The sequence below is a fragment of the Amphiura filiformis genome, unplaced genomic scaffold (genome assembly GCF_039555335.1).
Source record: "Amphiura filiformis unplaced genomic scaffold, Afil_fr2py scaffold_594, whole genome shotgun sequence".
NCBI classification, from domain to species: domain Eukaryota; kingdom Metazoa; phylum Echinodermata; class Ophiuroidea; order Amphilepidida; family Amphiuridae; genus Amphiura; species Amphiura filiformis.
The window spans coordinates 1,073,968-1,100,633 of NW_027306058.1; the positions used below are offsets into that span (position 1 = coordinate 1,073,968).

Sequence of the window (26,666 nt, forward strand, 5' to 3'; positions counted from 1 at the left end):
CCTAAATGGAATCAGCCAAATTTGTTGTCTTTATAGGTCAACAGAGCAAAGTTCGACATAAAGTCATAATTTTAAAAATTATGACTTTATGTCCACCCATAGAACTGCATGTTAAATGGCCAAAATAATCAGTGGGGTTTCTATCACTTAACCTTGTTATTTCAGCTTAAAATGGACAGCAACCCTTCCCGGCAGTTATTACTAATATTATTTCAACATTTTGAATAAAGAAGAACAAAATTAAAATTTGACGGAAATCGTACATTAAGGCTTTAATAGTAAAAATACTACAAAAAACTGTGATCAAAATTACCCTGATGGATGGCTCTGAATACAGTATAAATAGCTGCTCCTTTTAAAAAATGATAATAAAATACTCTTGATTGATGCTTACTTTTGGTGATCTTCTAATTTGCTGTTCACTTTTTGTTGCCAGTTTGTTTCCCTTTTCATTCCAGCATACTTTGGAGGTACCTGCAAAATAGCAATATATAAATTTAAAGACTCTCATACACTCCAATATCAAATCAGCCAATCAGAAAAACTGTTAAAAAAGTATGCAGTTTATTCCATGTACTAGGTACAGTGCTTTCGCATACATTTGCGTCACATACGATCAATTCATTTTTCAATCAGGTTGATGTATTTATATTTGGTTCTATTTTCCAACATTTTTAGTGATAATTTTGTTTTAAAAACAGCATGACCAATTTTATGGCAAATTATTAAAAATTGATATTTTTGACATTTAACAGTCTTCGAAGTAAACTAATGATATGTACTTAAAGTGTATGTAGCTGGGAGGAAAAGCTGTCCTATACACACACTTAGAAGGGGTGATTATACCATGTATACGCACCAATTTGAATAGCCAAATTCAACAAGGCGTTACTTTCAACTTGAGATGAGATACACTATATATAGCCTGGCAGTGCTCACATCAAAAAAGGGATTATTCCCACTTGGTCCAATCCCATTTGGTCCAATCCCACTTAGTCCAATCCCATTTGGTCCAAATCCCACTTGGTCCAGTCCCACTAAGTCCAATCTCACTTAGTCCATGTCCCGCTTAGGCCATGTCCCACTTAGTCCATGTCCCACTTAGCCATGTCCCACTTAGGTCATTCCCACTAGGTCCATGTCCCACTTAGGCCATGTCCCACTAGGTCCATGTCCCACTAGGGCCATGTCCCACTTAGGCCATGTCCCACTAGGGCCATGTCCCACTTAGGCCATGTCCCACTAGGGCCATGTCCCACTTAGGCCATGTCCCACTAGGGCCATGTCCCACTTAGGCCATGTCCCACTAGGGCCATGTCCCACTTAGGCCATGTCCCACTAGGGCCATGTCCCACTTAGGCCATGTCCCAGTTAGGCCATGTCCCACTAGGGCCAACAAGGCATAGTACTATAAGGAAAGATAAATCTTGCTATGGTACCTTTCAGATACAATCCCGTAAAATTGGTTGTGCAACTGCACCAAATTCCTTTTTCTTTTTTTTCACTTTGCTCATAAAGCATGCCCAGCTCTCAGACACCTGATGAAATATGTTAATGTTGACTCTGAAATTGAATTTCATTATTGATTTAACATTGATGCAATGTTGGAATCTCTGGTCAGACATAAAGACATTAAGTTTAATTGACAACGTTTTTATGAGTAACATATAATAAGATAAACAAACATTAAACTATATCCCACAATGCCCCACATAAATTAGCATGAACTTGCTATGTCAGTATGTGTTCATGGTGTTCATATTTTGTTTTATGCTAAACACAATATTGTACAGTTCTACTGAATGCTGGGAAATCATTCGGGACCTTGATTCTTTAAATTTAGCAATTAAATTTAGCATTTATGTTTTGTTTATATATTATTGGCACCTATCCTAACACTGTGACATGTAGTTTTCTACATGTCTCTATTCATAAATATGTTTGTAAGTAGTGACCTTTTACTGTGTTACATCATAATTATAACGGTCTATGGTTTAGATGTAAAAACTCATATCTGAAAACTTGAGGTTAAATTGTGAGCAATGCTTGTTACATGCAGGTTATTAAACTATCGGCAATTGGGACCATTTTGGATTTATTTTTAATTCAAATGGATAAGTTAATATAAAAGGTTCATAAGTGTCAATGTCAATACTTTACTTTGATAAATTGGGAATATTTTGAACTTTTATCCAATTATTGAAATAGTCAAGTACAGATGAAACATTTAAATCAAGTCTAAAAATCAGTGAGAGTTTAATAATTCTACATAGGTTAAACTTCCAGGCTCTGTCTGCCCAGTCAATATGCAAGGACAGGCAATGTCTTGGCACCAAGGTCTTTCCTTGTAAAATTTTGTAAAAATGTTGTTCCTTTGGTAGCATGACACACACTCTCAATGCCAAATGTAAATAATCAGAGCTCAAATTTGACCTCAAATTGCAGAGTATGAGTTGTTGTGCTCAATGCATTCAACCACATGTACAAAAATTCTGGGTTCAAAGAACTGTGTCTTAATCTATGAGAAAATTTGAGATCCCAGTTGGAGGTTTTGTTTATACAAGCATGTTATGGCACGCCACAGGCTGCATATTGCATCGAGTCGCAAAGAACACATCGAGTTTAAACAAAACGCATCGAGTTTAAACAAAACGCATCGAGTTTAAAAAAAACCGCATCGAGTTTAAAAAACACACATCGAGTTTAAAAACGTACATCGAGTTTAAACAACGACGTCGAGTTTTGAAAACACATGTCGAGTTTAAAAAACTCACGGCGAGTTTAAAAAATACACGTCCAGTTAAAAAAAAAAAAAAAAACAAAACACGTCGAGTTTTGAGGAAAAAGAAATCGCATCGAGAAGCGCCACCTAGACTTTCTGCTAGACGGCTAATAGAGGGGATCATAGGGGAAATATTCTTGACATTGTTCTATAATGGTCAACTGACATTTTTGGTGTTATTTACAAGCTGTTGTAACATTTCGGAATTCGGGGAAACATTAAAATTGCAACACTCAGTGGCTCAGTCAACATGTGTACGGTTTCATATCAATGCAACGATGCGATATGATGGTTTACAGGGATACTCAACACATAGACTATGCTCTGAACACAGAGTCTATGCAGGGATATGGTCACTTGTATATTGGTGTATACGGTCAAGGCCGAGGGTTGTGGCCACATGTTGAAGTATAATTAAAGGAATCTAGTACATGTATTCCTTTTTTTACATAGTATTTCCACAAATGGATGATAATATAAATAGTGCATGAAGATAATTGCTATTTTTAGTTATAATTTTACGAATGGTCCCTTAGATCACTTTTTTTCCTTCAGTATACCACCGGGATACAATATTAGGCCACAGGCCTATGCTAAACATTTAAGAAAGACCCCCTAAAATCACATCGGTAATGTCACCTGGGGGGCACTCAACTTTAGAAGTGATATACCGGCATGCGTTGCGTAACATCGATACAAAACATTTTTAAAAAAAAGGGGGGGGGTCATGGGTACAAACAAAATGAAAATGGGGGTCATTGCATTGGGTATAATATTTTGAAAAAAGGGGTCATTGGGTATAAAATTTCAAAAAGGATTCCTCAGGTAGAACATTTTGAAAAAATGGAGCAAAAATTCTATTTTTTATTCCAAATTTCCTAAATGTTTGTAGCATTTTGATGTACAATTCTAGAAAAAGGGGGTCATTGGGTAGCCGTACCTTAAAAAAGGGGGTCCTTGGGTAGCCGCACCTAAAAATTGGGGGAAATCGGGTACCAAAATTCTAATTTTATATTGCGTTGGTCCTGTATATAGCTGCACTCACTACAGTGGAGGCAGTATGACCTTTTGACCCAATGTCGTATACAAGCTTACTCACACAGCGAGAAATCAATTACCCGCTATTGTCAGTAGCCTTAGTCAGGTCACTTGGCTACTGCCTCTCATATTAAAGGTCGGAAGAAAATTGCCATGCGTGGCTGTGGATTCAACCTACCATGGCGATTTCTACCATGAAGATATTGGGGCGATGACACTGTGCGCCTGGGCTACCCATCTTTTAAAGCCATATTAGGCCTATAACATTTTCATACAAAATAGATTAACATTTCTTTGCCATAAAATGTTAGCTTTTACTGTCAGATATATCCCCTTTTATTTTTGAGCCGAACAACTACGGCAAAGCAAAGAAAATTGGAATTTACTACCAGCGCATATGTCGCCAATACATACCACTCCTTCGGTCATGTTATGGTACGACCCTTTGTTGTGTAGATCACCGTCCCGCACGCCGTGTACGTACTGTATGTTGTGAACATCGTGTATGCGTTCGACTAGTAATTAGATCGTAATAATAAGACGCCGGTTCCGGCGTTTTATTCAAAATCTCGGATTTTGACAAAACTACAGCACCTAAAGTCTTGATTTTTGCAGGGTATATTGGTTTAATAAAGTACAATATAATCGTGTAAAAATGAATTTTAAAAATCAGTGAGGCGTCCTCAACAGCAAATGTTATAATATGGCTTTAACATGCCTGTGGTCAAATCATTTTCAATGGGGAACACTACTTTTTATCTCGTGGCCGGAATATCCGGCGGACTCGCTGAATATACTGATCATGTCGAGTTTTGCTTTCAAAAACTCATCTCTTGTTCGTCAATGAATATTTATACCCTATATCAGTACAGTAAGAAGTGTGTAATCCGCAATCCAGAGCTAGCCTGAATCCTTCTGGCCTCTAATGGCAGCGCCTTTTTTTACCCACAATCCTTCACGTTGCCTTATTACCCCGGCTTATTACAGCACACCGTGCGTAGTTGTTGAAAGACTGAAGGATGCAAAAAATCCAGAGCCGGCAACTTGTGAAACCGCCCGGCCGTATGGCATTTTCCATAATAGGCCTACATGTACTCGGTTAGTTTTGTATGGTTCATTATCGAACCCCAACGGTTTTAGCTTGTATTTATATTATTTATTAATATAGGTCTATTTGTTTTTGATATTTCAAGCGTTTTAAAATTTTAAAATAATCCCTTTCAATTACACAGTTGACGATGAAAATTTACTGAATTTAGAGAATGCAATGCGACCACCACCTGATCCGCAGTGTGTAGGCATATTGAACGATGGCGAAATATTGGAATAATGAAATTTTATGTACCTGATCGTATTCAGTGGGGTTTTTCAGCTAGATGTGGGCAGGAAAAATCTGGGGGGAAATTTTGGAGGGAGAAGGGAAAAAAGAGAAAGGAATAGGGAAAGAAAAAAGGAAAGAAGGGAAAAAAGAAGGGAAAGGAAGGGGAAAAGGAAGGGAAAAAGAAAGAAGGGGGTAGGAAAGAAGAGAAAAGGAAGAGGGAATGGGGAAGCATATTGTCAAGAGGGAAGGAAAACCAACAGAGAGGAAACAAGAATAAATAAAAAAAGAGGGAAATGAAGAAAACCAAAGGGAAGCCTAAGAGGGATGGGGGAAGGAATAGGGAAAGGGGAATGAAAGAGGGAAAAGAGTTGAAGATAACAACTTGCATGGTTATTGTGGGGAAGCAATTCATGCACAGGGGGAAGGAGTGCAAGAAAGGGGAACAAATTGAAGAATATGAAAAAGGACAGGATATTCAAAGAAGGGAACTGGAAGTGATTTGAGGGGAAGTAATTTAAGTTAGTATATTAAGGGGAAGGAATTGGAATATAATGAAGAAAAGAGAAGGAAACTTAAGGAAAAGAAGGGAAGTAATTTAGATTGAAGTAATTTAAAGAAAGGGGGAATCAGTGAGAGAAAGGGGAAGAAATTGTAGAATGTAAAGAACAAGAAAAGAGAACAAATTAAAAGGGAGAAGGGGGAAATAATTTCAATAATGTTAAGGGGGTACTACACCCCTGCCAAAATTTATGCCTATTTCTGCATTTTTCTTTAAAATTATAGCGCATTGGGGACAAGTAAGATATGTATATTATAGGGGCAAGGACTACAACTACTGCACTATAAATTTTATTTCTGCACAGACAACAGTTGTGAGGTTACAGTCAAAAATGAGGGAAAACCAATATTTGATCAATAAATCAATAACTACTTGCTTTGAGTTGCTGAATTTTCAGTACAGTGTAGTACCCCTTAAATCAACTCAAGAATATCAGTATTGATTTATTGTGTTGTTCTTACATTGTAAATGCATTTTGGTTCTATATTCTAAAATCAAAACTTTATAAATGTTCACATAAAAACGTTACAAATGTATGCAAGGCCTCATGGAATAAAAATGACCAAAGCCCATGAGCTTCCGAGGACTTCGCCCCCTGGACCACCAGGGACCCTTAAGGTCCGTTCATACTACCACCGCATTTGCGATGCGTTGCTTTGCGATTACTTTTGCCGCAACTCAACGCAACTCGTCGCATTTCCAGGTTAAAATGTATTTAACTTATTGCGATATCGCAATGCAGTCATGGCAGTAGATGCGGTGCGACAACGCACCGCATCGCAAAGCAACGCATCGCAAATGCGGTGGTAGTATGAACGAACCTTTAGGTGGGCCCCTGGACCCCACGCCGCGCCAGTGGACGCTCCACTCGCTTCGCTTCATTTAAATTGATAAACTTCACGGGGGAAATTTTTGGAGACTTGCCCACCCTGGCAGAGAGGGCTGGCTACGCCCCTGATCGTATTCTGTATTCTCATTGTATTTAGCAATGTTTAGTATAAACTCTTGTTTTACCTTATGAAATTATGGAATATTGATTTGAGGAGATACGTGTAAAACATAGGCCTACTTAGATAAAATGATGAAATTACAGAAATGGACAGTGAGGACAATAGCAAATATTCATCATAGAAGCCATACTGCTCCCTTATTTACCAAATAATACATTATTTCAAGTGTTTCTACAAGCTTGAATGGGGTATTTATGTACAAGTACAGTAATGAATGAATTACCGGGTGTATTTCATGATTTATTTGTACAACGTTCAAATATTCATCCATAATTACCAAAGGAAACACGCTAGTAAATTGAACTTAAGGGGTGGGGTATGAACGTTTGGACAGTATTTATTTTAGGACATTAGAGCACATCAGATATATCGAATTGCATTCTGAATACGAAGAATGTCATTCTGATATCAAATAATTTTGATTTTTGAAATTCGCAATTTAATACACATTTTATGGCAAATCATTAAAAATTGATATTTTTGATATTTAACAGTACTTGAAGTAAACTTTATAAATCTGATGATTTATACTTAAAGTGTATGTAGGTGGAATGAAAAGCCGACGATCAATTGAAAATTTTGACCTTTCGTATTGAAGATATGGATTTTTTTTCCCAAAACACCAAAAAAAATTTAGGTCTTTTGGGAAAAAAATCCATATCTTCAATATGAAAGGTCAAAATTTTCAATTGACCGTCGGCTTTTCCTCCCTGCTACATACACTTTAAGAATATATCATTAGATTTATATAATTTACTCGAGGACTGTTAGGCCTATATATCAAAAATTTGAAAATATCAAATTTTTATAATTTGTCATAAAATTTGTATTATATTGTGATTTTCAAAAATGAAAATTATTTGATATCAGAAAGACATGCTTCAGTATTCAGAATGCAATTCGATAGGTCTGAGGTGCTCTCATGTCCCAAAAAATACTGTCGAAACGCAGTAAATGCTCGTTTTAGATCCCTTAATGAAGAACAATAAACATTTACTGACCATGCCATTCGACGGCATTCGTACTGCTGATCCAATATTCACTATTGCCCAATTCAATAAAAACAGTCAATTCAGTGAAACATTTCCGAAAAATATATAAACGTGACTTGATCTCAAAATATGTTTAATTCTTGAGCATATTGTTTCTCGTTTGTTTTGTTTTTATTTCTTTGATGGTAACATTTCTTTGTTAAAGGGGTGACTCCCTTTGGCCTTAGGCCTACTGGCCTTCTGGTCATCCCCTCCATAATTCGTTGTTGTTTGATATTGCCCTTGTTTATTTGTTTTTCAAATATTTATACTTATATTAATATTTGATTATTATGTGACTTCTTGTGAATTATGGGAATTAAATTATCTTGTATCTTGTTCAAGTGTAAGGGGCTGTACAATAATTATGAGCCCTGGGGATGGTAAAAATGGGGGGAGCAAATTGGGATTCCAAAAATTTGACATGTAGGGGAGGCAAAGATTTTTCGGCGGGCCGAGAGGGGCAAGCAATTTTTGACGAGCCGTTTGGAAATTTTACCCCCGTGGCTCATAATTATTGCACAGCCCCTAAATGGAAGCACGTCATAGGTTTGATATGAAAACCTTCTCATGTTAAGACTGTATCGAAGTGATTAAAAAGCAATTTTCGGAATTTTGTTATGATGTTAGGCCTTCTTAACAATTCAGCTTTATTTCACTTTTCATTTGATCAAAATCGCACATCGTGTTCAAAAATTGCAGATAAAAAACTTTCAACAGATGACGCTCCAACAAATGCCATAATTAGCATTTATACTATATTCGCACATGCATTTCATTTTTCAAAAGTGTTATTTAAAAGGGCATTTTGTGATCCACGGCATCATCCCCCCACTTTTCTCCAAAAAAGTTGAGATTTTTATATCCGGCTGGAAACCTCTGGCTAGATAATGTTTTCGCCAGATTAATTCGTTTTGCAAAGATATCGTGAAATTTGAATTTCGTTCTGGTATACCAGAAAGAAATTACAACACATTGTCTATGGATCAGTGTAATACACATAATCATGCATAACTCGCAAACGCAAAATCGGAATCCACTGAAATTTTGGGAATAGGCCTAAGCTTTTTTTTTCGTGGACATCTACTGAAAAAATGTCATAAAAAGAGGATGCTAGGATCACGAAAATACTCCTTTAAGTAATCAACTAAAATAAATTAATTACAGGCCAAAATAATAATACGCATAATTAGGAACAAAGATCATCCTTTATGGGTCATTTCAATTCTTATTCTCCGTCATCATGTTGGCATACAGTCACTTCTACTTCAATCACCATCTCCTTACCTTTGTCTTGTTTGTCCTCTGTTTCTTTCTCTCTTCCTTCCTCCTCTTCATCCGGATGCCTTTCATCCGTCCATTCTAATGTCCGTATGCACAAAAGAGTTAGACGGTTTAGACCGGGTCTAAAGTTAGTTCCATCAGGAATGGTCCTTTACTCGAGCAATTGCTTAAGATTTTAATGCAATGTTAAAAAAACACAACAAATCTTGAGCAAATATAAAGGAATAGGTCCTGATGGAACTGAATTCAATTTAGACCCTGTTTAACTCTTTTGTGCATACATTTGTACAAACCTAAATCTTTTCATGTTCATGTACATTTATAAGGCCTATATATATTATGGGTCCAAATGTGACATGGCCCAAGACATGGTCCTAGTGGAACATGGTCTAGGTGGGCCGGGACATGGTCTAAGGGGACAGAGATTCCAACATTGCATCAATGTTAAATCAATAATGAAATTCAATTTCAGAGTCAACATTAACATATTTCATCAGGTATCTGAGAGCTGGGTATGCCTTATGAGCAAAGTGAAAAAAAAGAAAAGGAATTTTCACCCAATTGCACAACCAATCTGAAAGGTACCATATCAAGATTTATCTTTCCCTATAGTACCATGCCTTGTTGGCCCTAGTGGGACATGGCCCTTGTGGGACATGGCCCTAGTGGGACATGGCCCTTGTGGGACATGGCCCTAGTGGGACATGGCCCTAGTGGGACATGGCCCTAGTGGGACATGGCCCAAGTGGGACATGGCCCTAGTGGGACATGGCCCTAGTGGGACATGGCCCTAGTGGGACATGGCCCAAGTGGGACATGGCCCTAGTGGGACATGGCCCTAGTGGGACATGGCCCTAGTGGGACATGGCCCTAGTGGGACATGGCCCTAATGGGACATGGCCCTAGTGGGACATGGCCCTAATGGGACATGGCCCTAGTGGGACATGGCCCTAGTGGGACATGGCCTAAGTGGGACATGGCCCTAGTGGGATTGGACCAAGTGGGATTGGACCAAATGGGATTGGACCAAGTGGGAACTGGACCAAGTGGGAATGGACCAAGTGGGATTGGACTAAATGGGATTGGACTAAGTGGGATTGGACCAAATGGGATTGGACCAAGTGGGAATAGCCCCAAAAAAGTAGTGCAATTTTTATTCGAAATGGCCCCAAATATTTCACTTACTCGCTTTGTTTGCATGTACTCTCCTATCTACTCTCTTCAAAACCTTTGCATCATAATCTTTGTGCGAAGCCTTGATATGTTCTGCCATGCGCTTGGTGAGTTTGCCACAGTACGGACAGGTCTTCCACCTCCGCTGATATGAGTTTGAGGTTCTTACAGAGTCACATCTTGTTCTTCTCACTGGTTGGCCACTCAACTTGCAGCTCTTTTTGTAAAGGCTTTCTATCTCTGCTTGGTCGTAGACGTCATGTATAGTCATGAAGTGACGTCTAGGTTTTTGGCCAGCTAATTTTTTGCAGAGTACACAGATGAGTTCTGCAAATGGGTGGAAAGAGACAAGGGCAAAGACAGGTCAAATTTGGTGCAATGGGCTATTCCATTTCAAATCTGCACTACCGTTGTGGAAGATTTTGGAAATATCTGCCACAGGGGGAGTATGAATTTCAAATGGAATGAACACATTAGGCAGCTGAGTTTCATACACCCTCTTTGTTTTTTGTTACTCAGTGAGTCAATAATGTCCAAACCCGCGCTCGCGTAAATTCATTTAAGCGAACTACTTACACAATGCGCAACTAGCATATATGCTATGCCCAGCGTTCGAAATTTTGGTTGTCCGTTCGCCCAGGACAACTAAAAAATTTGCCGGACTCCCAAAATACTGATTCGGTTGTCTGCCGGACAACCATAAATCTGTAGCCAAAACTCACCTTTGTAGGCCTATGGACAACCAAAAACTTAGACGGACAACCAGAAATTGTAATCTGGTTGTCCGTGGGACAACCATTTATTTTTCCTAATTGAACACTGGCTATGCCCAACTGCATGCACACCATTCTATATCAATACATGCTTTTATGAGTCTTATTTTTTTGCTTATTATAAACTTTGCACTCCCCAAATTCCAATGGATGAAGGAATTTTTTTTGATAATCAGACAACTAATCTTATAATTTATAGTCCTTTAAGGCAAAGGAACAGCAGCTGCACCTACTCACTCTTCCCAAAGCCTCCCTTTAAAAATATGATAATAAAATAATCTTGATTGATGCTTACTTTTTGGTGATCTTTTAATTTGCTGTTCACTCTTTGGTGATGGTTTGTTTCCCTTTTCATTCCTGCATACTTTGGTGGTACCTGCAAAATAGCAACATAAAAATTACAAGACCATAGGAACCAAAAATGTTCTTCATCAATTTTTTCCTTAGTTAGTCAAGTACTTGAATGTACTTTTAATAACTACTGTCTTATCTCCTCTACCAATTTGTCTTTTTGTTGCCATTCACATGAAAGCAGATCAAAATACCAGGTCTTTCTATATCGTGAATATTTGAATGCGTAAATATTGTTAACATTGTGTTTCATTTTATACGGTACATAATGTGTGTCAACACGTATATATTATTTGTGCATTAAAGAAAAGCTTATACTGGGGATTTCAACTGAATGAACACAACCTTCATCAGCTACATTCAATCCAACCGCAATCGTATTTCCTGTATTTCAAACTACAACACGAACACAAGACCTTGAATACAATACTAACCAATCACGAGTGCGTTGGCATGGTTAGCTTCACTGCTGTGTTATGCACAGCAGGGGCGTAGCAAGTGCATGGACAGGGTTGACGAAGTCCATGGGCCTGAGGGTTCAGGGGACCTGAGCAAAACAAAAAATTAAATAAGGGGCTGTTAAAGGAAATGCTAAAAGGGCCCCGCACTGCTCCTTGTCCATGGGCCCCCGGGGCTCTTGCAATGCCCCTGATGCATGCACAGTCACAAATGCTTGCGTACATCACACAGCATGTGCAAACAAATTGTCATGCTATGTCATCAGGCTATGTTCATTAAATTGAAATTTTCACTGTAGTTACTATTGAGATGGGGCACAGTGTCAACACCCTGTATTATAAATATTTTTTTCCATACAGCTCAATACTCCATTGAAATCAATATTCTATTATTGACACAGATAAAGAAAGTTTACATATGCATTATGTCTAGGACGTGCACCTGGAACTTAACTAAATGGGCTAAACACGTTCCTTTATACCTATAAAGGATAATTGTCATTCTCAAAATTAAATATATCTCAATTGTTACGTTGGATTTCAATTTTTTTACATTAAAGGTCCGTAACCCGATCGACAGCATCATCCCCGATTTTTTTTTCATTGTTGATGAGGTTTTGGTATCACATAATAGATACTATTTTTCTCATTACTATCCTGAAATTTGACGCTCCAAGTCGATGTATTGCCGGAGAAATCATGAATCACAGCGGTTTTACAGGTTACCAGTTTGTAAACAATGGTAAATACTTTGGATTTCTGGGAGGGAATTATGAGCGAAATATCAGTCTCCGCAACAGCTACTTTGGTTTCAGCGTCATACACATTCTGTGAAAAAGCGAACCACACTAACTGCTGAGGAGACGGTGCGCCGTATATAGTTATGAAAACGGCAACAGTTAGCGTGGTGTGCAAAATAGCTCAATTGATTAGCGCGTTTGTTTTTACACGAGAGGTACCCGGTTCAAAACACGGTCTCGGAAGGTTTTTTTTCCTCTCCATTTTACCCAAACTTTTTATATTCATTTGAAATGTACATATTGCAAGGGGAAATATATTTTGTTTCCTTTTTTTCTTTTTTTTGTACGAAAAAAAAAAAATTTTCTGTTCAATACGGGCCGGGCATTGTACAGCATGTCAGCATTCGTCATGCCTGCCCAGAATGCAATTCACGTATACCAAGGTATTGGATTGCAAATTTGGCTATTTATTCACATTTACGCTGAAAATGCTCTCGTTTTTTCACAAAGCAGCATAAAGGAGGCGATATTTGATATTATTATGTAATTTTAAAGACAATCCATATCCAAAACCAATAGGGTTACCCCCCTTTAAAAATGCAGTAAAAGATATCCACAGCAAGCTGCAAGGCCCCGCTAATTAGTGTACTGCTTTTCAAGTGAGTGTACTGGAAACAAAATACACTGGTTTTACCTGAAAACAATTTTTTTTCTTGTAATAGAAACATCATATGGGGTACTAGAGCATGCCCAAATCGTTATAATATGTGGAATATAGAAACGCTGTGGTATCTCATATGATAGTCATGGTATGCTTAGCCTGAGTCGCTCGGCCTATCTCGAACAAAATCGCGATCGCGTAGCTGTTAAAAAGCGAGAGGATTAGTTGCACTATCACGGCAATTTTTAACATGAAGATATAGAGATGATGACGATGTGTGGGGAGGAAACTTTCCAACCAAGATGCCAAGTAACCATGCACATATATTCGGGGGGGGGGGGCCTTTGGGGCCCCGAGACCCCAGGGTAAAAGCAAGGGCCGTCAAAAAAGAAGGGGCGACAGAAGAAGATAAAAGGGTGGAAAATGTCAAAAGTGTTTTCAAAATTGTGAAATATATATATGGAATTATAAAAAAAAAAAGTTTCTTTAGGTTGCTTATCCCTATTATCCTTTTTTTTTTTTTTTTTTTTTTTTTTGCTCTTCACTTTTCTTTTGCTCATCACTTTTTCAAACCACCGAAAAAAGAATTTGGCCAACATTATCAGGGTGTTGAAGGGGGCAACAAAATTCACCTTATTTCCAGCCCCCGGGTAGGAGTGGCCTGGGTACGCCAACTTGAGGCATAATTCTAATAGAGGCCGTCAGCCTTTCGCCATCTTGTGGGTACAAATGATTTGTGTGTTCATGCGCCGGACACTACGCGCGGGGTGCCGCTTGCCACGCGCAGCTGTTATCGCGCGATTAACGCGGTGATTTTGCTGTTCACGCATGGAGATCGAACGACCATCACAGCGTGTACCCACAAGATGGCGGCATATGATGTCACGCTGACGGCCTCTATTCTTACCTTCAGTGGTGACAGTCTGGTGTGAATGTCTCCTCTGGTATTTTTTGACATGGTTTCTGAGATGCCTTCTGTACCGGTCTGCACAGTGAAAATGTCTTGTACAATATTTGCAGATAAGCGTCCAATTTGACTTATGAAGCCTATCCTGGAACTGAAAAAATAGATATGATGCAGATGATGATATTTTAAAATTTAAAAAGTATACAGACTTCGAGCCATGGAATAATAATTCCCAATTCTAGACTAAAAGGCTATGAGCAAATTGCACAATTGATTTGTTGGGAGTGGCCTTTCTTTTCCTTGCTCTTTTTCTTCATGCTGTTTCTTTCTAGTTTTGTCTATGATATACAGGCCAGTATGCTTAGGGGCTGTGCAATAATTATGAGCCCTGGGGGGAAAGAAATTTTTGGCGAGCCGAAAGGGGGGGGCACCCAATTTTTGTCCAGCCGAGAGGGGGGGGGGGGCAAGCGATTTTTGGCACGCATTCATTGGTACTACTGAGTAATAACATAAAGATAATAAAATGTGACACAATCTGGTCCACGAAGGCCAAAGGAGGTATTTTTGAAAATTGATTCTATAATTATTACAAACACAATCATTAGGTGATCATACTGAAAACACCGAAGGTGGAAGACTTTGGCTGAATCTTCCACAGGTGGGGTGCAGGATTGCCAAACCTGCAATTTGGTAGCCCAATTGGGTGACTTTCAAAGATTTTCCCCACAAATTTTGACAATTTCCTGTCCCATAGAAACCAATGGTTAAGAGAAAAATTGGGCGACTTTTCAACATTAGCTCCCGCGACTTCTGATAGTTTCCTGTCCCATAGAAACCAATGGGTAAGAGAAAAATTGGGTGACTTTTCGATTATTTGACCCGTGAATTGGGATGAAATCTTTTGGCAACCCTGGTGGGGTATGGATTTTAAATGGAACAACCCATTTACCTCATCCTTGTTCCCGGGTATGGAAAAAGTAGTACACTGAGCGGAAGGTGCTGTGGATGCAGATGGATATGCACAAGATGTTGATGACTTGTCATAGGTGACATCTCCCTTCTCCTTTGGTTCCGATACTGGTTGGCTGATAGACAATGACAATGGCAAAGGATATGGCATAGGTCCACTGAAGATCATGACACTGTATTCATTCCGATGACCAGACCAGATATCCCTGGCTGTGTACACACTATCAAGAACTGCGACACTTGTGAATTTCAAACTGTAATTTGTGTAACACTTCATAAGACCTGCAGCTGTTGAAAGCTTTGTCATGAAGGAACCAAGGGTTTTCTCGCTTACTGGAATATTTTTGTACCAAGGCCTGTCATTACTTCCTTTGTACCAAGGCGTCATCTCAATTCTTCCAGGTACTTGGAAAAGTGCACTGCAATGAGGATTTAGCTTGGAGATGTACTTCTCAAACGATGCAACCGGACACCATTTTCGTCTAGTTTCATACATCTTTACAACATCCGCTGTAGATTTCATGCTATCATCATCTTGATTCCTCTTACTAGTCAGCTCATCGTTAGCTTCATACACGTAACGTCTCCCATCGGAATCCGTAGCAACGGAGAAATGATCCCTCTCTAACATCCTCAGTTTGTCTCTGCCACGGTTGCCAAAGTAAAGCATCAACTCAAACCAAACTTTATTCTGTAGCCCTTCCGGTGTATCCTCATTGAAAACGCCAGATTCGTACAGCTTTACGACATCACTTGCATCAATTGCCGCATAGTGTTTTGTTCCTCCGTACCCTTCTTTTTTCAACTTTTCTTGATTGGCCGAAAATACATGGTTTGCTAGAGCGAAGATTGGTTCTGTGATAATGTTGATTTCTAATCCGGTGTTTTTAAGGTGTCGATTCAGGCCAGCTCGTATGTTTGTTAGGGATCCTGCTTTGTACCGTTCCCCATCCTCTCTTCTAGCTTCGACGTAAAACTTGACCAATACATCGGCTAACTCTTTCTTCCCAAACTCTTCAAAGTTTGTTGGCAAGCCTTTTGAAGCTAAATAAGCTTTGAACACTTTTGCACAGCTCACCGTACTCCTGTGTGTGTTATCACTGTCCGTCTGTTCCGGGATCATCTGGACTTCCTGAAACCAAAACAAAACAAATTTGGGTTTTTTAAAACAAGAAATGACATGGTATACAATGTAAGTTAGAGAATAAACGATATGAATTTTTGCTTTTACTATCCTCTACCATGTGATAGACGACGGGCAGGCCCACAGCCAGCATCCACTACAATAGAATATCCCCTGAAATAAAATAAACTTGTTAACCATTTTAGTACTGCAATCTTGTTTGTGTATCACACACTAGATGCACTTATAGTTCATATAGTACATACTTGCACCTTGTCAAGGGTGTTCCACGGTAGTGAATACCGGCTGCACCGGCATCCACTACGGTACTCAAAATATTGGACCTACATGTATCACATGGTACATGCAGGAGAGAGTAAAAACAAAAATTCCTATCATTTATTCTCTATGGAAGTTAATACAGCTGATTACAACAGGCAATCGCATCAAAAATGTTACTAAAATTGCACATGGACTCAATTTTAGACCCCAAAATATACAATTGACCTATCAAAATAAGTATCATCCGAATTCAAATACTGATCACCAAATAACGATAGCTACCGATTCTTAGCCTCTAATCAGTAACTACAAAATATTTATATTCCCCATAATTTCTTTTCCAAATATCAAAATATCCCATGAGGCACTCCCTGAATTGCACATTTTTATAGACATATGGTAATAATATGTACCGGTATACAAATATGTGGTGTGATCAAGCAAAATCAGTCTGAAGTTGGGCATACTCAATTTTTTTTACACATGATTGTATGAAACATTTAATACGAAGCTACAAAACCACATTGAAATTGAACATTTAATAGTTCCAAAGATATGAACAGTTAAAATGTTTCCAAAACAATACGAAACAAAAGAAACTATTGTTTTTGTTTGGCTATATGATCTGAAAATCAATATACCCGACTTCCGACTGATTGTGCCTGATCACATCATTTATATTTACCCCATCAATATTCCCTGTTGCAGAAATAACTGCGGCTGCATGAGTAGTACACTGAGCAGAAGGAGATGTGAATGCAGATGGTGACCCACAAGATGTTGATGGCTTATCATCAGTGATGTCTTCAGCTTCATTTGGTACTGCTACTGGTTGGCTAATAGACAATGAAAAAGCACCAAGAAATTGCTTCTTCTCTATGTTGTTGGGTGGACCAATACAGGTCTTGACGCTGGATTCAGACAATAGACCAGACACGCTGCAGATACATGTATCCTTGGTTGCAAACGCACTCTCATCAAGAATGGTCATACTTGTAGACTTCAAACTGTGGTTTGTATAACCCCTTGAAAGACCCGCAGCTAATGACAGCTTTGGCATGAACGAACCAAGTGTTTTCACGCCTACCGGGCTATTTTTGTACCACCAAGGCTTGTTTATATATAAATGTGCAGAATTTATCATAATTGGTACTTGGAACAGAGCATTGCAATAAGGATAAAGCTTGGATATATATTTCTCAAATGACGCCACCGGACACCATTTTGTTTGAGTTTCGTACATTCTTCCTCCACCCGCTTTCGATGTCATGCAATCTTTATCTTGAATCTTCTTAGTCATGTTATCCTTGGCTTGATAGACATAACGCCTCCCGTTGGAATCGGCAGCAATAGAAAAGTGATCCCTCTCCAGCATTCTCAGTTTGTCTCTGCCAAGGCCACCTACATTAATGTAAAGCATCAGTTCAAACCAAACTTTATTCTGTAGTCCTTCCGGTGTATCTTCATTGAAAACACCAGATGTGTACAGCTTTGCTATATCACTTTTATCAATTGACACTGTGTCTCCATAGCCTTCTTTTCTCAACTTTTCTTGATTGGCCGAAAATGCAAGGTTAGCGTCAAAAAAGACTGCCTCTGATATTATATTAATCGGTCTGTTGCTTGTGTTTTTGAGGTGTCGATTCAGTGAAGCCCTAATGTTTAACTGTGTTCCTGTTTTATATGGTTTACCATCCTCTCGTCTGGCTTCAACATAAAACTTGGCCAATGTATCAGCTAACTCTTTCTTTTCAAACTCTTCAAAGTTTGTAGACAAGCCTTTCGATGCTAAATAAGCTCTAAAAATTTTGGCACCGACCACCGGGCTCCTCTGCTGCCTGTTTTCACTGTCAGTCTGTTTCAAGAGCTCCTGAAATTCCTCCGGTTCAATTGTAGCAAATCTATTGGACCCATAAGGCAGACAAGGATCTCTATTTAAAGTCTCCATGTTGTTTGGTGGTTTACTTTGTAAATTCCTCTTTTTTAAGGAGCACCTGTAGACATGTACTCCTTACAGAACAGTTCACAAATATTATTTTCCACAAATATTAAAGAATTGTGGTAGAGTTTCTTGCTTCACAATAATGATCTAGTTAATTCATATCATGAAATACAATATTACTCTGTCAATTGCACGAAGTCTGCATGGAGTACAGGGTTTGGCACTATCCAAGAAGATGTCAGGCGTTTCGTAAAATCCCGGGGTAAGATAACTCACCATCTGAAACAAGCACAAACAAAGTTGATAAAAAAACCAGATACAAGCAGGGTTGTAGCCATGGTGGTCAGCGCTGGTTGGCAGTAACCAGTACTCAGCCTGACCGACCGGCAGTCAAGGGATTGGAATTATAATAAATAATAAATAAATAAAATAAAATATAAGTCTTGCCGACCAGCACTAAACTGACAAATTGTCCTCAAAACAGCTGTCAAATGCCATTACTGTCAAGTAATTGGCATTCTGATTCAATTTTCTCTTAATTTTAGCTGGCACTAAAATTTGGCTAGCTACAACCCTAGCTGGATACAACACATTAATATATCCTATACAGGCAAGTAACATAGGCAGGACTTTGGTATATTGTTGGGGCAAGTCATTTTAGCAGTAAATGGCAGAATGAAGTTACCAAGTTGAGCAAAGTGAGTGGAGTCAGTAATGGCTGGGGTCCAGGGACCCGTCCAGGGGGCCTAGAAGCTCTAGGGTTTTGTTTTGCCCTTTTTTAATGACTCAGTCAGAAGGGCTTATTCTTGCAGTTTGTACATTATATTTGTCAATTACCAAAGCTAACATGGCAAGAAGCAAATTTTTGTTTCACAAAAAAAAAATTGACTTGTAATTCTTCATAGTGAAAAGGGTCAAAGTCAGACTACTGAAAATGATCGGACAGAACCAATCTGAAGTGACAGAACAAAATATTGGTGAGGTAATTACCTTCTTTGCCCCAACTCTGGCCACTCCACTGACATACATGTAGGCAGGGGTCAATTTAGAAAATAAAAGTTACATAAATTTTCACTTTTTGCGGAAATTTTTCCCCCTGAAATTCACCCCAACCCCCCCCCCCAACCCCGAAAAAAATTCCTGGCAAGCTGATGTATCAATCACTCTGCCGCTTTGCCCAAGCGGCAGCATCGCCAGGAGTTGAAATAAAGTCACGCTGCTCAGCGGCAAGCGGCAGAAAGTATGAAATCAGCATAAGATTAAGACCATAGCATAGGCACTGTCTAGCTTGCTCGAGAAGTCTAGCCAAGAATTTGCTCACCGATAGCTTCACATTCTAGGCTAGAGTCCATTGCGTTCAAAATCTAGTCGGATTCACTGAAGCATGACGCCATGTAACGCAAAATCACACTTCAGCAAAATTTTAGACTGTCCAAAATAGGTAAATCTTGCTCAAAATATACAGTTGACTCATCGAAGTAACTTTCATCCAAATTTCAACATTAACAGAATAAATAACCTCCGGTGCAAAAAAAAACCCAAAACAATAGCAACCAACGCACTCTAGCATCGAATGCGTAACTATCGTGTGCAAATTCGAAGCTTTTTTGACAAAGTACGGAGGTCATGGCCCTATGGTCAGGAAGGAACCAATAATAGCGCCATGATGTGTCAGGCTAATTTCAGGGTATGTTTATCGAATTCTGTTTATCATGCTTTATTTTCATTATAATTATGAATATGTGGTCTTTATACATAATATGTTTACCCTCCCTCCCCCAGATACAAACGAACACTAGCCACAAATGTGTGGGCATCCGTGAGCAAATTCGATGCTGGTGTTTCTCGAGTATTAAAGCCCATCACATTCACAATTATGTCATATTCTGTCGGTCGGACATCCGGGCATGAACCGGCTGACAATAGCACTGGAGTGAAAACAACATTCGCATTCACTGAACTCTGGAGTGTATCACAAAAACAAGCTATCACACTATTGTGCCAGGTTCGACTCTCTGCAAATAAAAATATGCGATTAGTTGTTTTCACTCCAATGAATGAATGGATGTGACGTGGCACCGACCGAGAGAATATTTTACATTCATTATTTTTATGACATTGCAGCCAAGGGTCCTGGAAATTAAAAGTAAAGCATGGAAAGATTTACGAGCTTTAGACTCGGGATTAAGGGTGTGAGTGAGTCCCGGGAATTCGAGTCCCGCCCGAGAATCCTATTACCCGGGCAGGAAATTCCCTGCCCGGTAGGAAATTAAAAAATAAAAAAAAAAAAAAAAAAAAAAAAAAAAAAAAAATTGAAAAAAAAAAAAAAAATTGATAATTTTTTCAAACTCTATTAATGATATCAAAATGCATTGAATTTGAATGCATTTTGATATCATTAATAGAGTATGCCATGAAAACTATGTATCAATTATTTTCATAGTTTCAAAACAATGTGCAAAATTCAATTTTTTTTTTTTTTTAGGTCAACCATGAATGATCCTAGCATTTAGGTCTAGGTCCAGAGACACTACAAAACAGAAAAAAAACTTTGAAAAAAAACTTTAAAAAAAAAAAATTTTATTTTTATTTATTTTTATTGTTTTTTGCAATTTGAGTAACCGAAAAATCCGGCAAGTACCGGGCACAAAATTACCGAAAATCACACCCCTACTCGGGATATAAAGCTTATTCATAACCTCCGCAGTATTACGCCATATATGCGTCCCAATCAAATTGCTCTTTAGATGATATCGCACACCATGGTGTGCGGCGGAACAATGACTTCCGCATGTATGCGCATCTGTTGCGCGGAACACTTCTTGTGCAGCGCAAACTACCATATTTGCACATAGCGTGATTGCGCAGTGCTGCAATAATTGGTAAGTCCGTTTTAGCCGGTTCGACTTTTTGAAGGCGAAATATACGTTTTGATAGAAATTGTTTATTTCAACAAATTTCAGAGAATAAAATCTTAAGATTTGGTTGAGTGATGAGTTAAAAATGACGGTTATGAATTCGGTTAATAACTTAACTTTGCATCAGTTATTTGTCGGGCATTGTGAAAAAGCTAAACATTTTGCTTTGGACCTCGGAATATCCCATATTCCTCGGTTCCAAAGGCAAAATGTTTTTTCACAATGCCCTCCAAATAACTAATGCGCAGTTATTAACCTACCCATTTGCCCAGGGGATTGACAGTGATTCGCAGATTCTCCAAATTTGGCCAAATTTGCACGCTACGGTATGCTATACAGAAGTTGCCGGGAATCACAAATTTGGTACCAGCATGGACGCCGGCATCTTGGGAAAAGGGGGTGCTGGCGACTGTCGACTTGACGGTTGCCAGCACCCCCGAACGCGCCCAGCACCATGACTACGTGTCACAGTACGTGTTCCCGACTGTCAATCATCGGAGGTCAATCACCTCGAGCTTGACAACGATATCTGAATAGACTATTGCCAAGTCTTACGTGTAGGCCGTGAAATTAAGGTTAATTTTTGTGATTGAAACAGTATTTTTCTTGTTTATCTTGATCTGGATAGTGGGATTGTTGGTCGATTTGATGTATTTAATAAGTTAATGGATGCGCCAAAAATATTTTTAAAAGTATTAAAAACAGCTGTTCAACATTTGAAAAAAATACACTGTTGCAGGCTTGAAAAGGTCTAACCTTGATTTTTTACGGGTAATTTTATTACTTGAACGCGGAGCACGCGCGCGATGTAGACCTGCCTGCATGACTTCGGTCCTAGCCTTCAACATACTGAATACTGGGCCCGATAATGTCATAATGTTAAATAAAGATACCGAGTTATCGGTATCCGATAATGTCATAATGTTAAATAAAGATACCGAGTTACAGTTACTGGAACTAGGGCAGGCCGCGATGCAGCCGGTAGAAATCGCGGTAGTGTTCCAGGCCTACGCGACGATGGCAGGGTAATGCTAAGGCCCTTCGCACTTGATTATTAGTTTCCTGTTAAAGATTTTGAAAAAGGGACAAGGTGACTTTTAATTATTAATTATTAATTATCTTTTATTTTCTTTATTTAGTTTGAACTTATTACAAGCAACTATTGACTCTTTTTGACTAGGGTGGGCATTTAATTATTTCACAACAATATTTGATTTTATAAATAAATGAAGGTGGTGTTGTACTCTTTGTTCATTCATCATTATTGTTGATATTATTTAAGTCAGAAAATGGCAAATAGAAGTTGTTGAAAGTTAGTTTAAAGGAGAAAATTAGAAACAAAAATAAAATAATTAATTATTTTGAGATTTTCAATTTTGGACGCGGGCGGTAAACAGGAAACTAATAATCAAGTGCGAAGGGCCTAATGGCGACGTCCATAGTTTTATTACATTTATCCTCCACTGACCCTTCCCAATCTTTATTTATTCCCTGATTTGCCGTGCAAAACACTTACCTCCATCGGTGATGAAATTATTACTGTCACGGCTAGAAATCTGAGTGTGGAAGTACAGCAAACGGAGTCTAAGGCACACATCACCTTCAGCAAACAACTTTATCCCAATAACTGCAAACAAAGACTGTTTCAAATTCAGCTTCATTTTTTTTCATACCAAGAACTTTAGCTGATTGGAACAATTTACCAAGTAACCTAACCATAATCCCGGCGGACAAAGAAAACTTCAAAGAGGAAGTTAAAGATTATCTCAAGACAGCAGCAAGAAAGTAACAACAAAGCAGAAAGCGCACCACCACATCCTGTCCGGTTGACTCCTTTGAAATAGAAGGGGTGTTGGACAGTATACCTAAAGAAGAAGAAGAAGAAGAGCAAACTTGGGATTTTAATCAGCCCGAGAAATTGGAACAATTTATTTTTTTTCGACAATTTCGCGGTGCGCATGTGCAACGCAGCCTGTGACCCATTTGTGGGACAGCCTGTGTGTGTAATTGCGCCCGACACTGCTATATACCGGTAGTCTCATGCTGTACGTCATTATGTTAATATGAATATTAATGAGTAATACCAGGGCCACTTTCGGGCCAGCCAGTGGCATATTAAACCGCTCCGGCACAGGGCAGTACAGTATGGCGCGTGATGGATGGGAGCTCCCCGTGGGTTTTTCTGGCTGGGTATTTTGGTTATAAATAAAATAATAGTTCATAATTTTACAAGGTAATTGGTGGAGACAGTTAGAAGAGTTGACACGATATTTTTCTCCCTTGCTGCTCGCTCGCTCAATGAGCAATTGGCATGAAGTGCCCATGCAATGGTGAGGCACGTATAGGGGTATACAGTAGGCTACGTAAAACCCTGGTAAAACCCAGTAAAAGTGGTCGGGAGGGGCCCAGCCCGGGGGGCCCAGAAATATTCTTGACATTATCTTACTAATTTAGGGTAACTGACATGTTTGGGCTGTAGTAAAATTTTGGGGAAACAAAATTGCAACTGGCTCAAAAATTTTTTTCTATCACTGCAACGAATGTAAGAGAAGACCAATAGGCCTAAGGGACGCACCATAAGATATAAAGGGGGGCCTGATAGTTTTATGGAAAAATAATTGTCTCGCCATCTGAAGATTTCATGTCAAGGGTAGAAAAAAATCACAGTTTAATTACGGAAAATTGACGTCCTTTTTTATTAGTTTGGCTTATAATTGCACATTTTCTCGCGCTTTGCGCGAATTAATAATTGTTCCAGCATGTAGGCTACGTCCTACAGTTTAGGAGGCTAATTGGAGTCAATCTTGATGCGCACACTGCACTGGTGCGGGCCTACTGTACTGGGTGAGGATGGATGTGATTTATGAATGATGATGTGTGATAGGGCCTAGGCCTATGTGTCATCACTGTCATGTGAGTAACTGATAGGCCTAGATGTTTATGCACAGAATTTAATAGGCCCTAGATACTGATTTTTCGTGAGAAAATTGGTAAGAGAATATCATGGATCTCCTTTGAAAAAATTCCCGGAAAAAATATCTGCGCAAAAAACTCACTTAGGCCTACATGTATATAAAGATAATGCTTACGGCACATGAGAATTTAGGTGCTAGGGCGTATATAAAACGTTAAAATGGTAAAAATATCCCGCGAAAAATATAGACTTAGGCGGCCTATATTAAACAACATTTAGTTGTTTAAACCAATCCAAACACAAATTGCTGAAAATAGAACTTTTAATAACAATGAAAACAAAAAATTGAGTCTCATGTTAATGAAAAAAATGCTTCACCAAGGTGTTAAAAAAACCAAAAATCGCTTAACCGAGGTGTTAAAATAATGCTTCACCGAGGTGCTATTACAAATCGACCCAACTACCCTACAGTGGACACTGGACAGTCCCCCGCTTTATATCTAGTGGTGCGTCCCTAACTGTCGTGTAACTTGTATTTCGCGTAGACATTCAAGGCCGGGTCAGTATGTTGGTGTTGCCACATTGAAGTAGTTGAAATAAATGAAACTAGTTTTCCTCTTTGAAATCGAAATGCTATTTTCAGTACCCGGTCATTTTTCTACGAATGTTATTTCATAAACACTCATTGTTCTATAAAACTGCCTACCTGCCACCGGACCGGCATATACAAGATTAAACAAACAAATATTTTATATAATAGGCCTTATAATAACAGGTCACAGACTCACTGGTGTAGTCTCGGGTTGTTAGTGAAGAAGACATTGCTTGGCTGAATAAAAAGACCCCGATATGATGTCGACTGTGTCGTGATAATATTTCATAATCATAATTGTTTATAAAGAAGCCCCCCTCACTATATTTAAAGATATATAAAGACCCCTTTATTTTATTGATAATAAAATGTCAAACTCTCCGGTAGTCTCATGTTAATGAAAACAATATCACGAACATGATAGAAAGCCCCCTATATCGACCGGTAGTTTCATGTTAATGAAAAAAATATCACGGATATGATAGGAAGACCCCCTTTATCGCCCGGTAGTCTCATGTCAATGAAATAAATATCACGGACATGATAGGAAGACCCCATAAGTTGACCGGTAGTTTCATGTTAATGAAAACAATATCACGAACATGATAGAAAGCCCCCTATATCGACCGGTAGTCTCATGTCAATGAAAAAAAATCACGGAAATGATAGGAAGACCCCCTATGTCGACCGGTAGTTTCATGTTAATGAAAACAATATCACGGAAATGATAGGAAGACCCCATAAGTTGACCGGTAGTCTCATGTTAATGAAAAAAATATCACGGATATGATAGGAAGACCCCATAAGTTGACCGGTAGTCTCATGTTAATGAAAACAATATCACGGAAATGATAGGAAGACCCCATAAGTTGACCGGTAGTCTCATGTTAATGAAATAAATATCACGGACATGATAGGAAGACCCCCTATATCGCCCGGTATAGTCTCATGTTAATGAAAACATTATCACGAACTTTATAGAAAGCCCCTTATATCGACCGGTAGTTTCATGTTAAGGAAAAAAATACTCACGGACATGATAGAAAGACCAGTACATCGCCTGGTAGTCTCATGAATAAATATAATCAAGGATATGATAGATGACCCCCCTATATCGCCCGGTAGTCTCATGTTAATGAAAATAAAAGGACCAGACTCCGGTAGTCTCATGTCGTATGTAAGTAAATCACTCTATGAACACAGATATATCACGGACATGACAGAAAGACCCCCCATATCGCCGGTAGTCTCATGTCATGTCAATGAAAATAAATATCACGGACATGATAGAAAGACCCCCTATATCGAATATCGACCGGTAGTTTCATGTTAATGACACGGACACTCGGACAGCCCCCTATATCGCCCGGTAGTCTCATGTCAATGAAAAAATATACTCACGGACATGATAGAAGACCCCCTATACCGCCCGGTAGTCTCATGTTAATAAAATAAAATAACGGATATGATAGCTGAAAATATCACAGACATATTAATGAAATAAAATATCACGGACATGATGGAAAGTATCGCCCGCTAGTTTCTTGTAATTCAAATCTCAAAGGTCCAAATCTATCCGGTAGTCTCATGTCGTGTGAAAATGAATCCTTCTATTTCACAAATATATCACGGACATGATAGAAAGACTCCCTATATCGCCCGGTAGTCCCGGTGGGGGGGGGGGTCACTCTCACACAAAAGTGCCTCCCACCCGCGTCCGAACACCTCTGAAATGCACCCTTAGTGGCGAATTTTCACATGGCGAAACATTCAAAATCCTACCCTAAATGGCGTAGCACATGCAAAAACCATACCCTAAATGGCGTCAACTAAGGGTG

The 26,666-nt window shown here is 38.9% G+C and overlaps 1 protein-coding gene across 1 annotated transcript; it reads right to left on the reverse strand.

Annotated features, from left to right (window-relative positions):
- Positions 1-355: 355 nt before the first annotated feature.
- LOC140145688 (uncharacterized) lies at positions 356-23,209 on the reverse strand. Its single transcript, XM_072167375.1, has 7 exons — positions 22,839-23,209; positions 17,148-18,683; positions 15,038-16,189; positions 14,089-14,239; positions 11,267-11,347; positions 10,211-10,525; positions 356-474 (listed from the first exon to the last, which is right to left on the reverse strand). Exons 2-7 carry the CDS (start codon positions 18,408-18,410, stop codon positions 356-358), a joined length of 3,081 nt encoding a protein of 1,026 aa, XP_072023476.1. The 5' UTR covers positions 18,411-18,683; positions 22,839-23,209.
- Between the last annotated feature and the right edge of the window lie 3,457 nt (positions 23,210-26,666).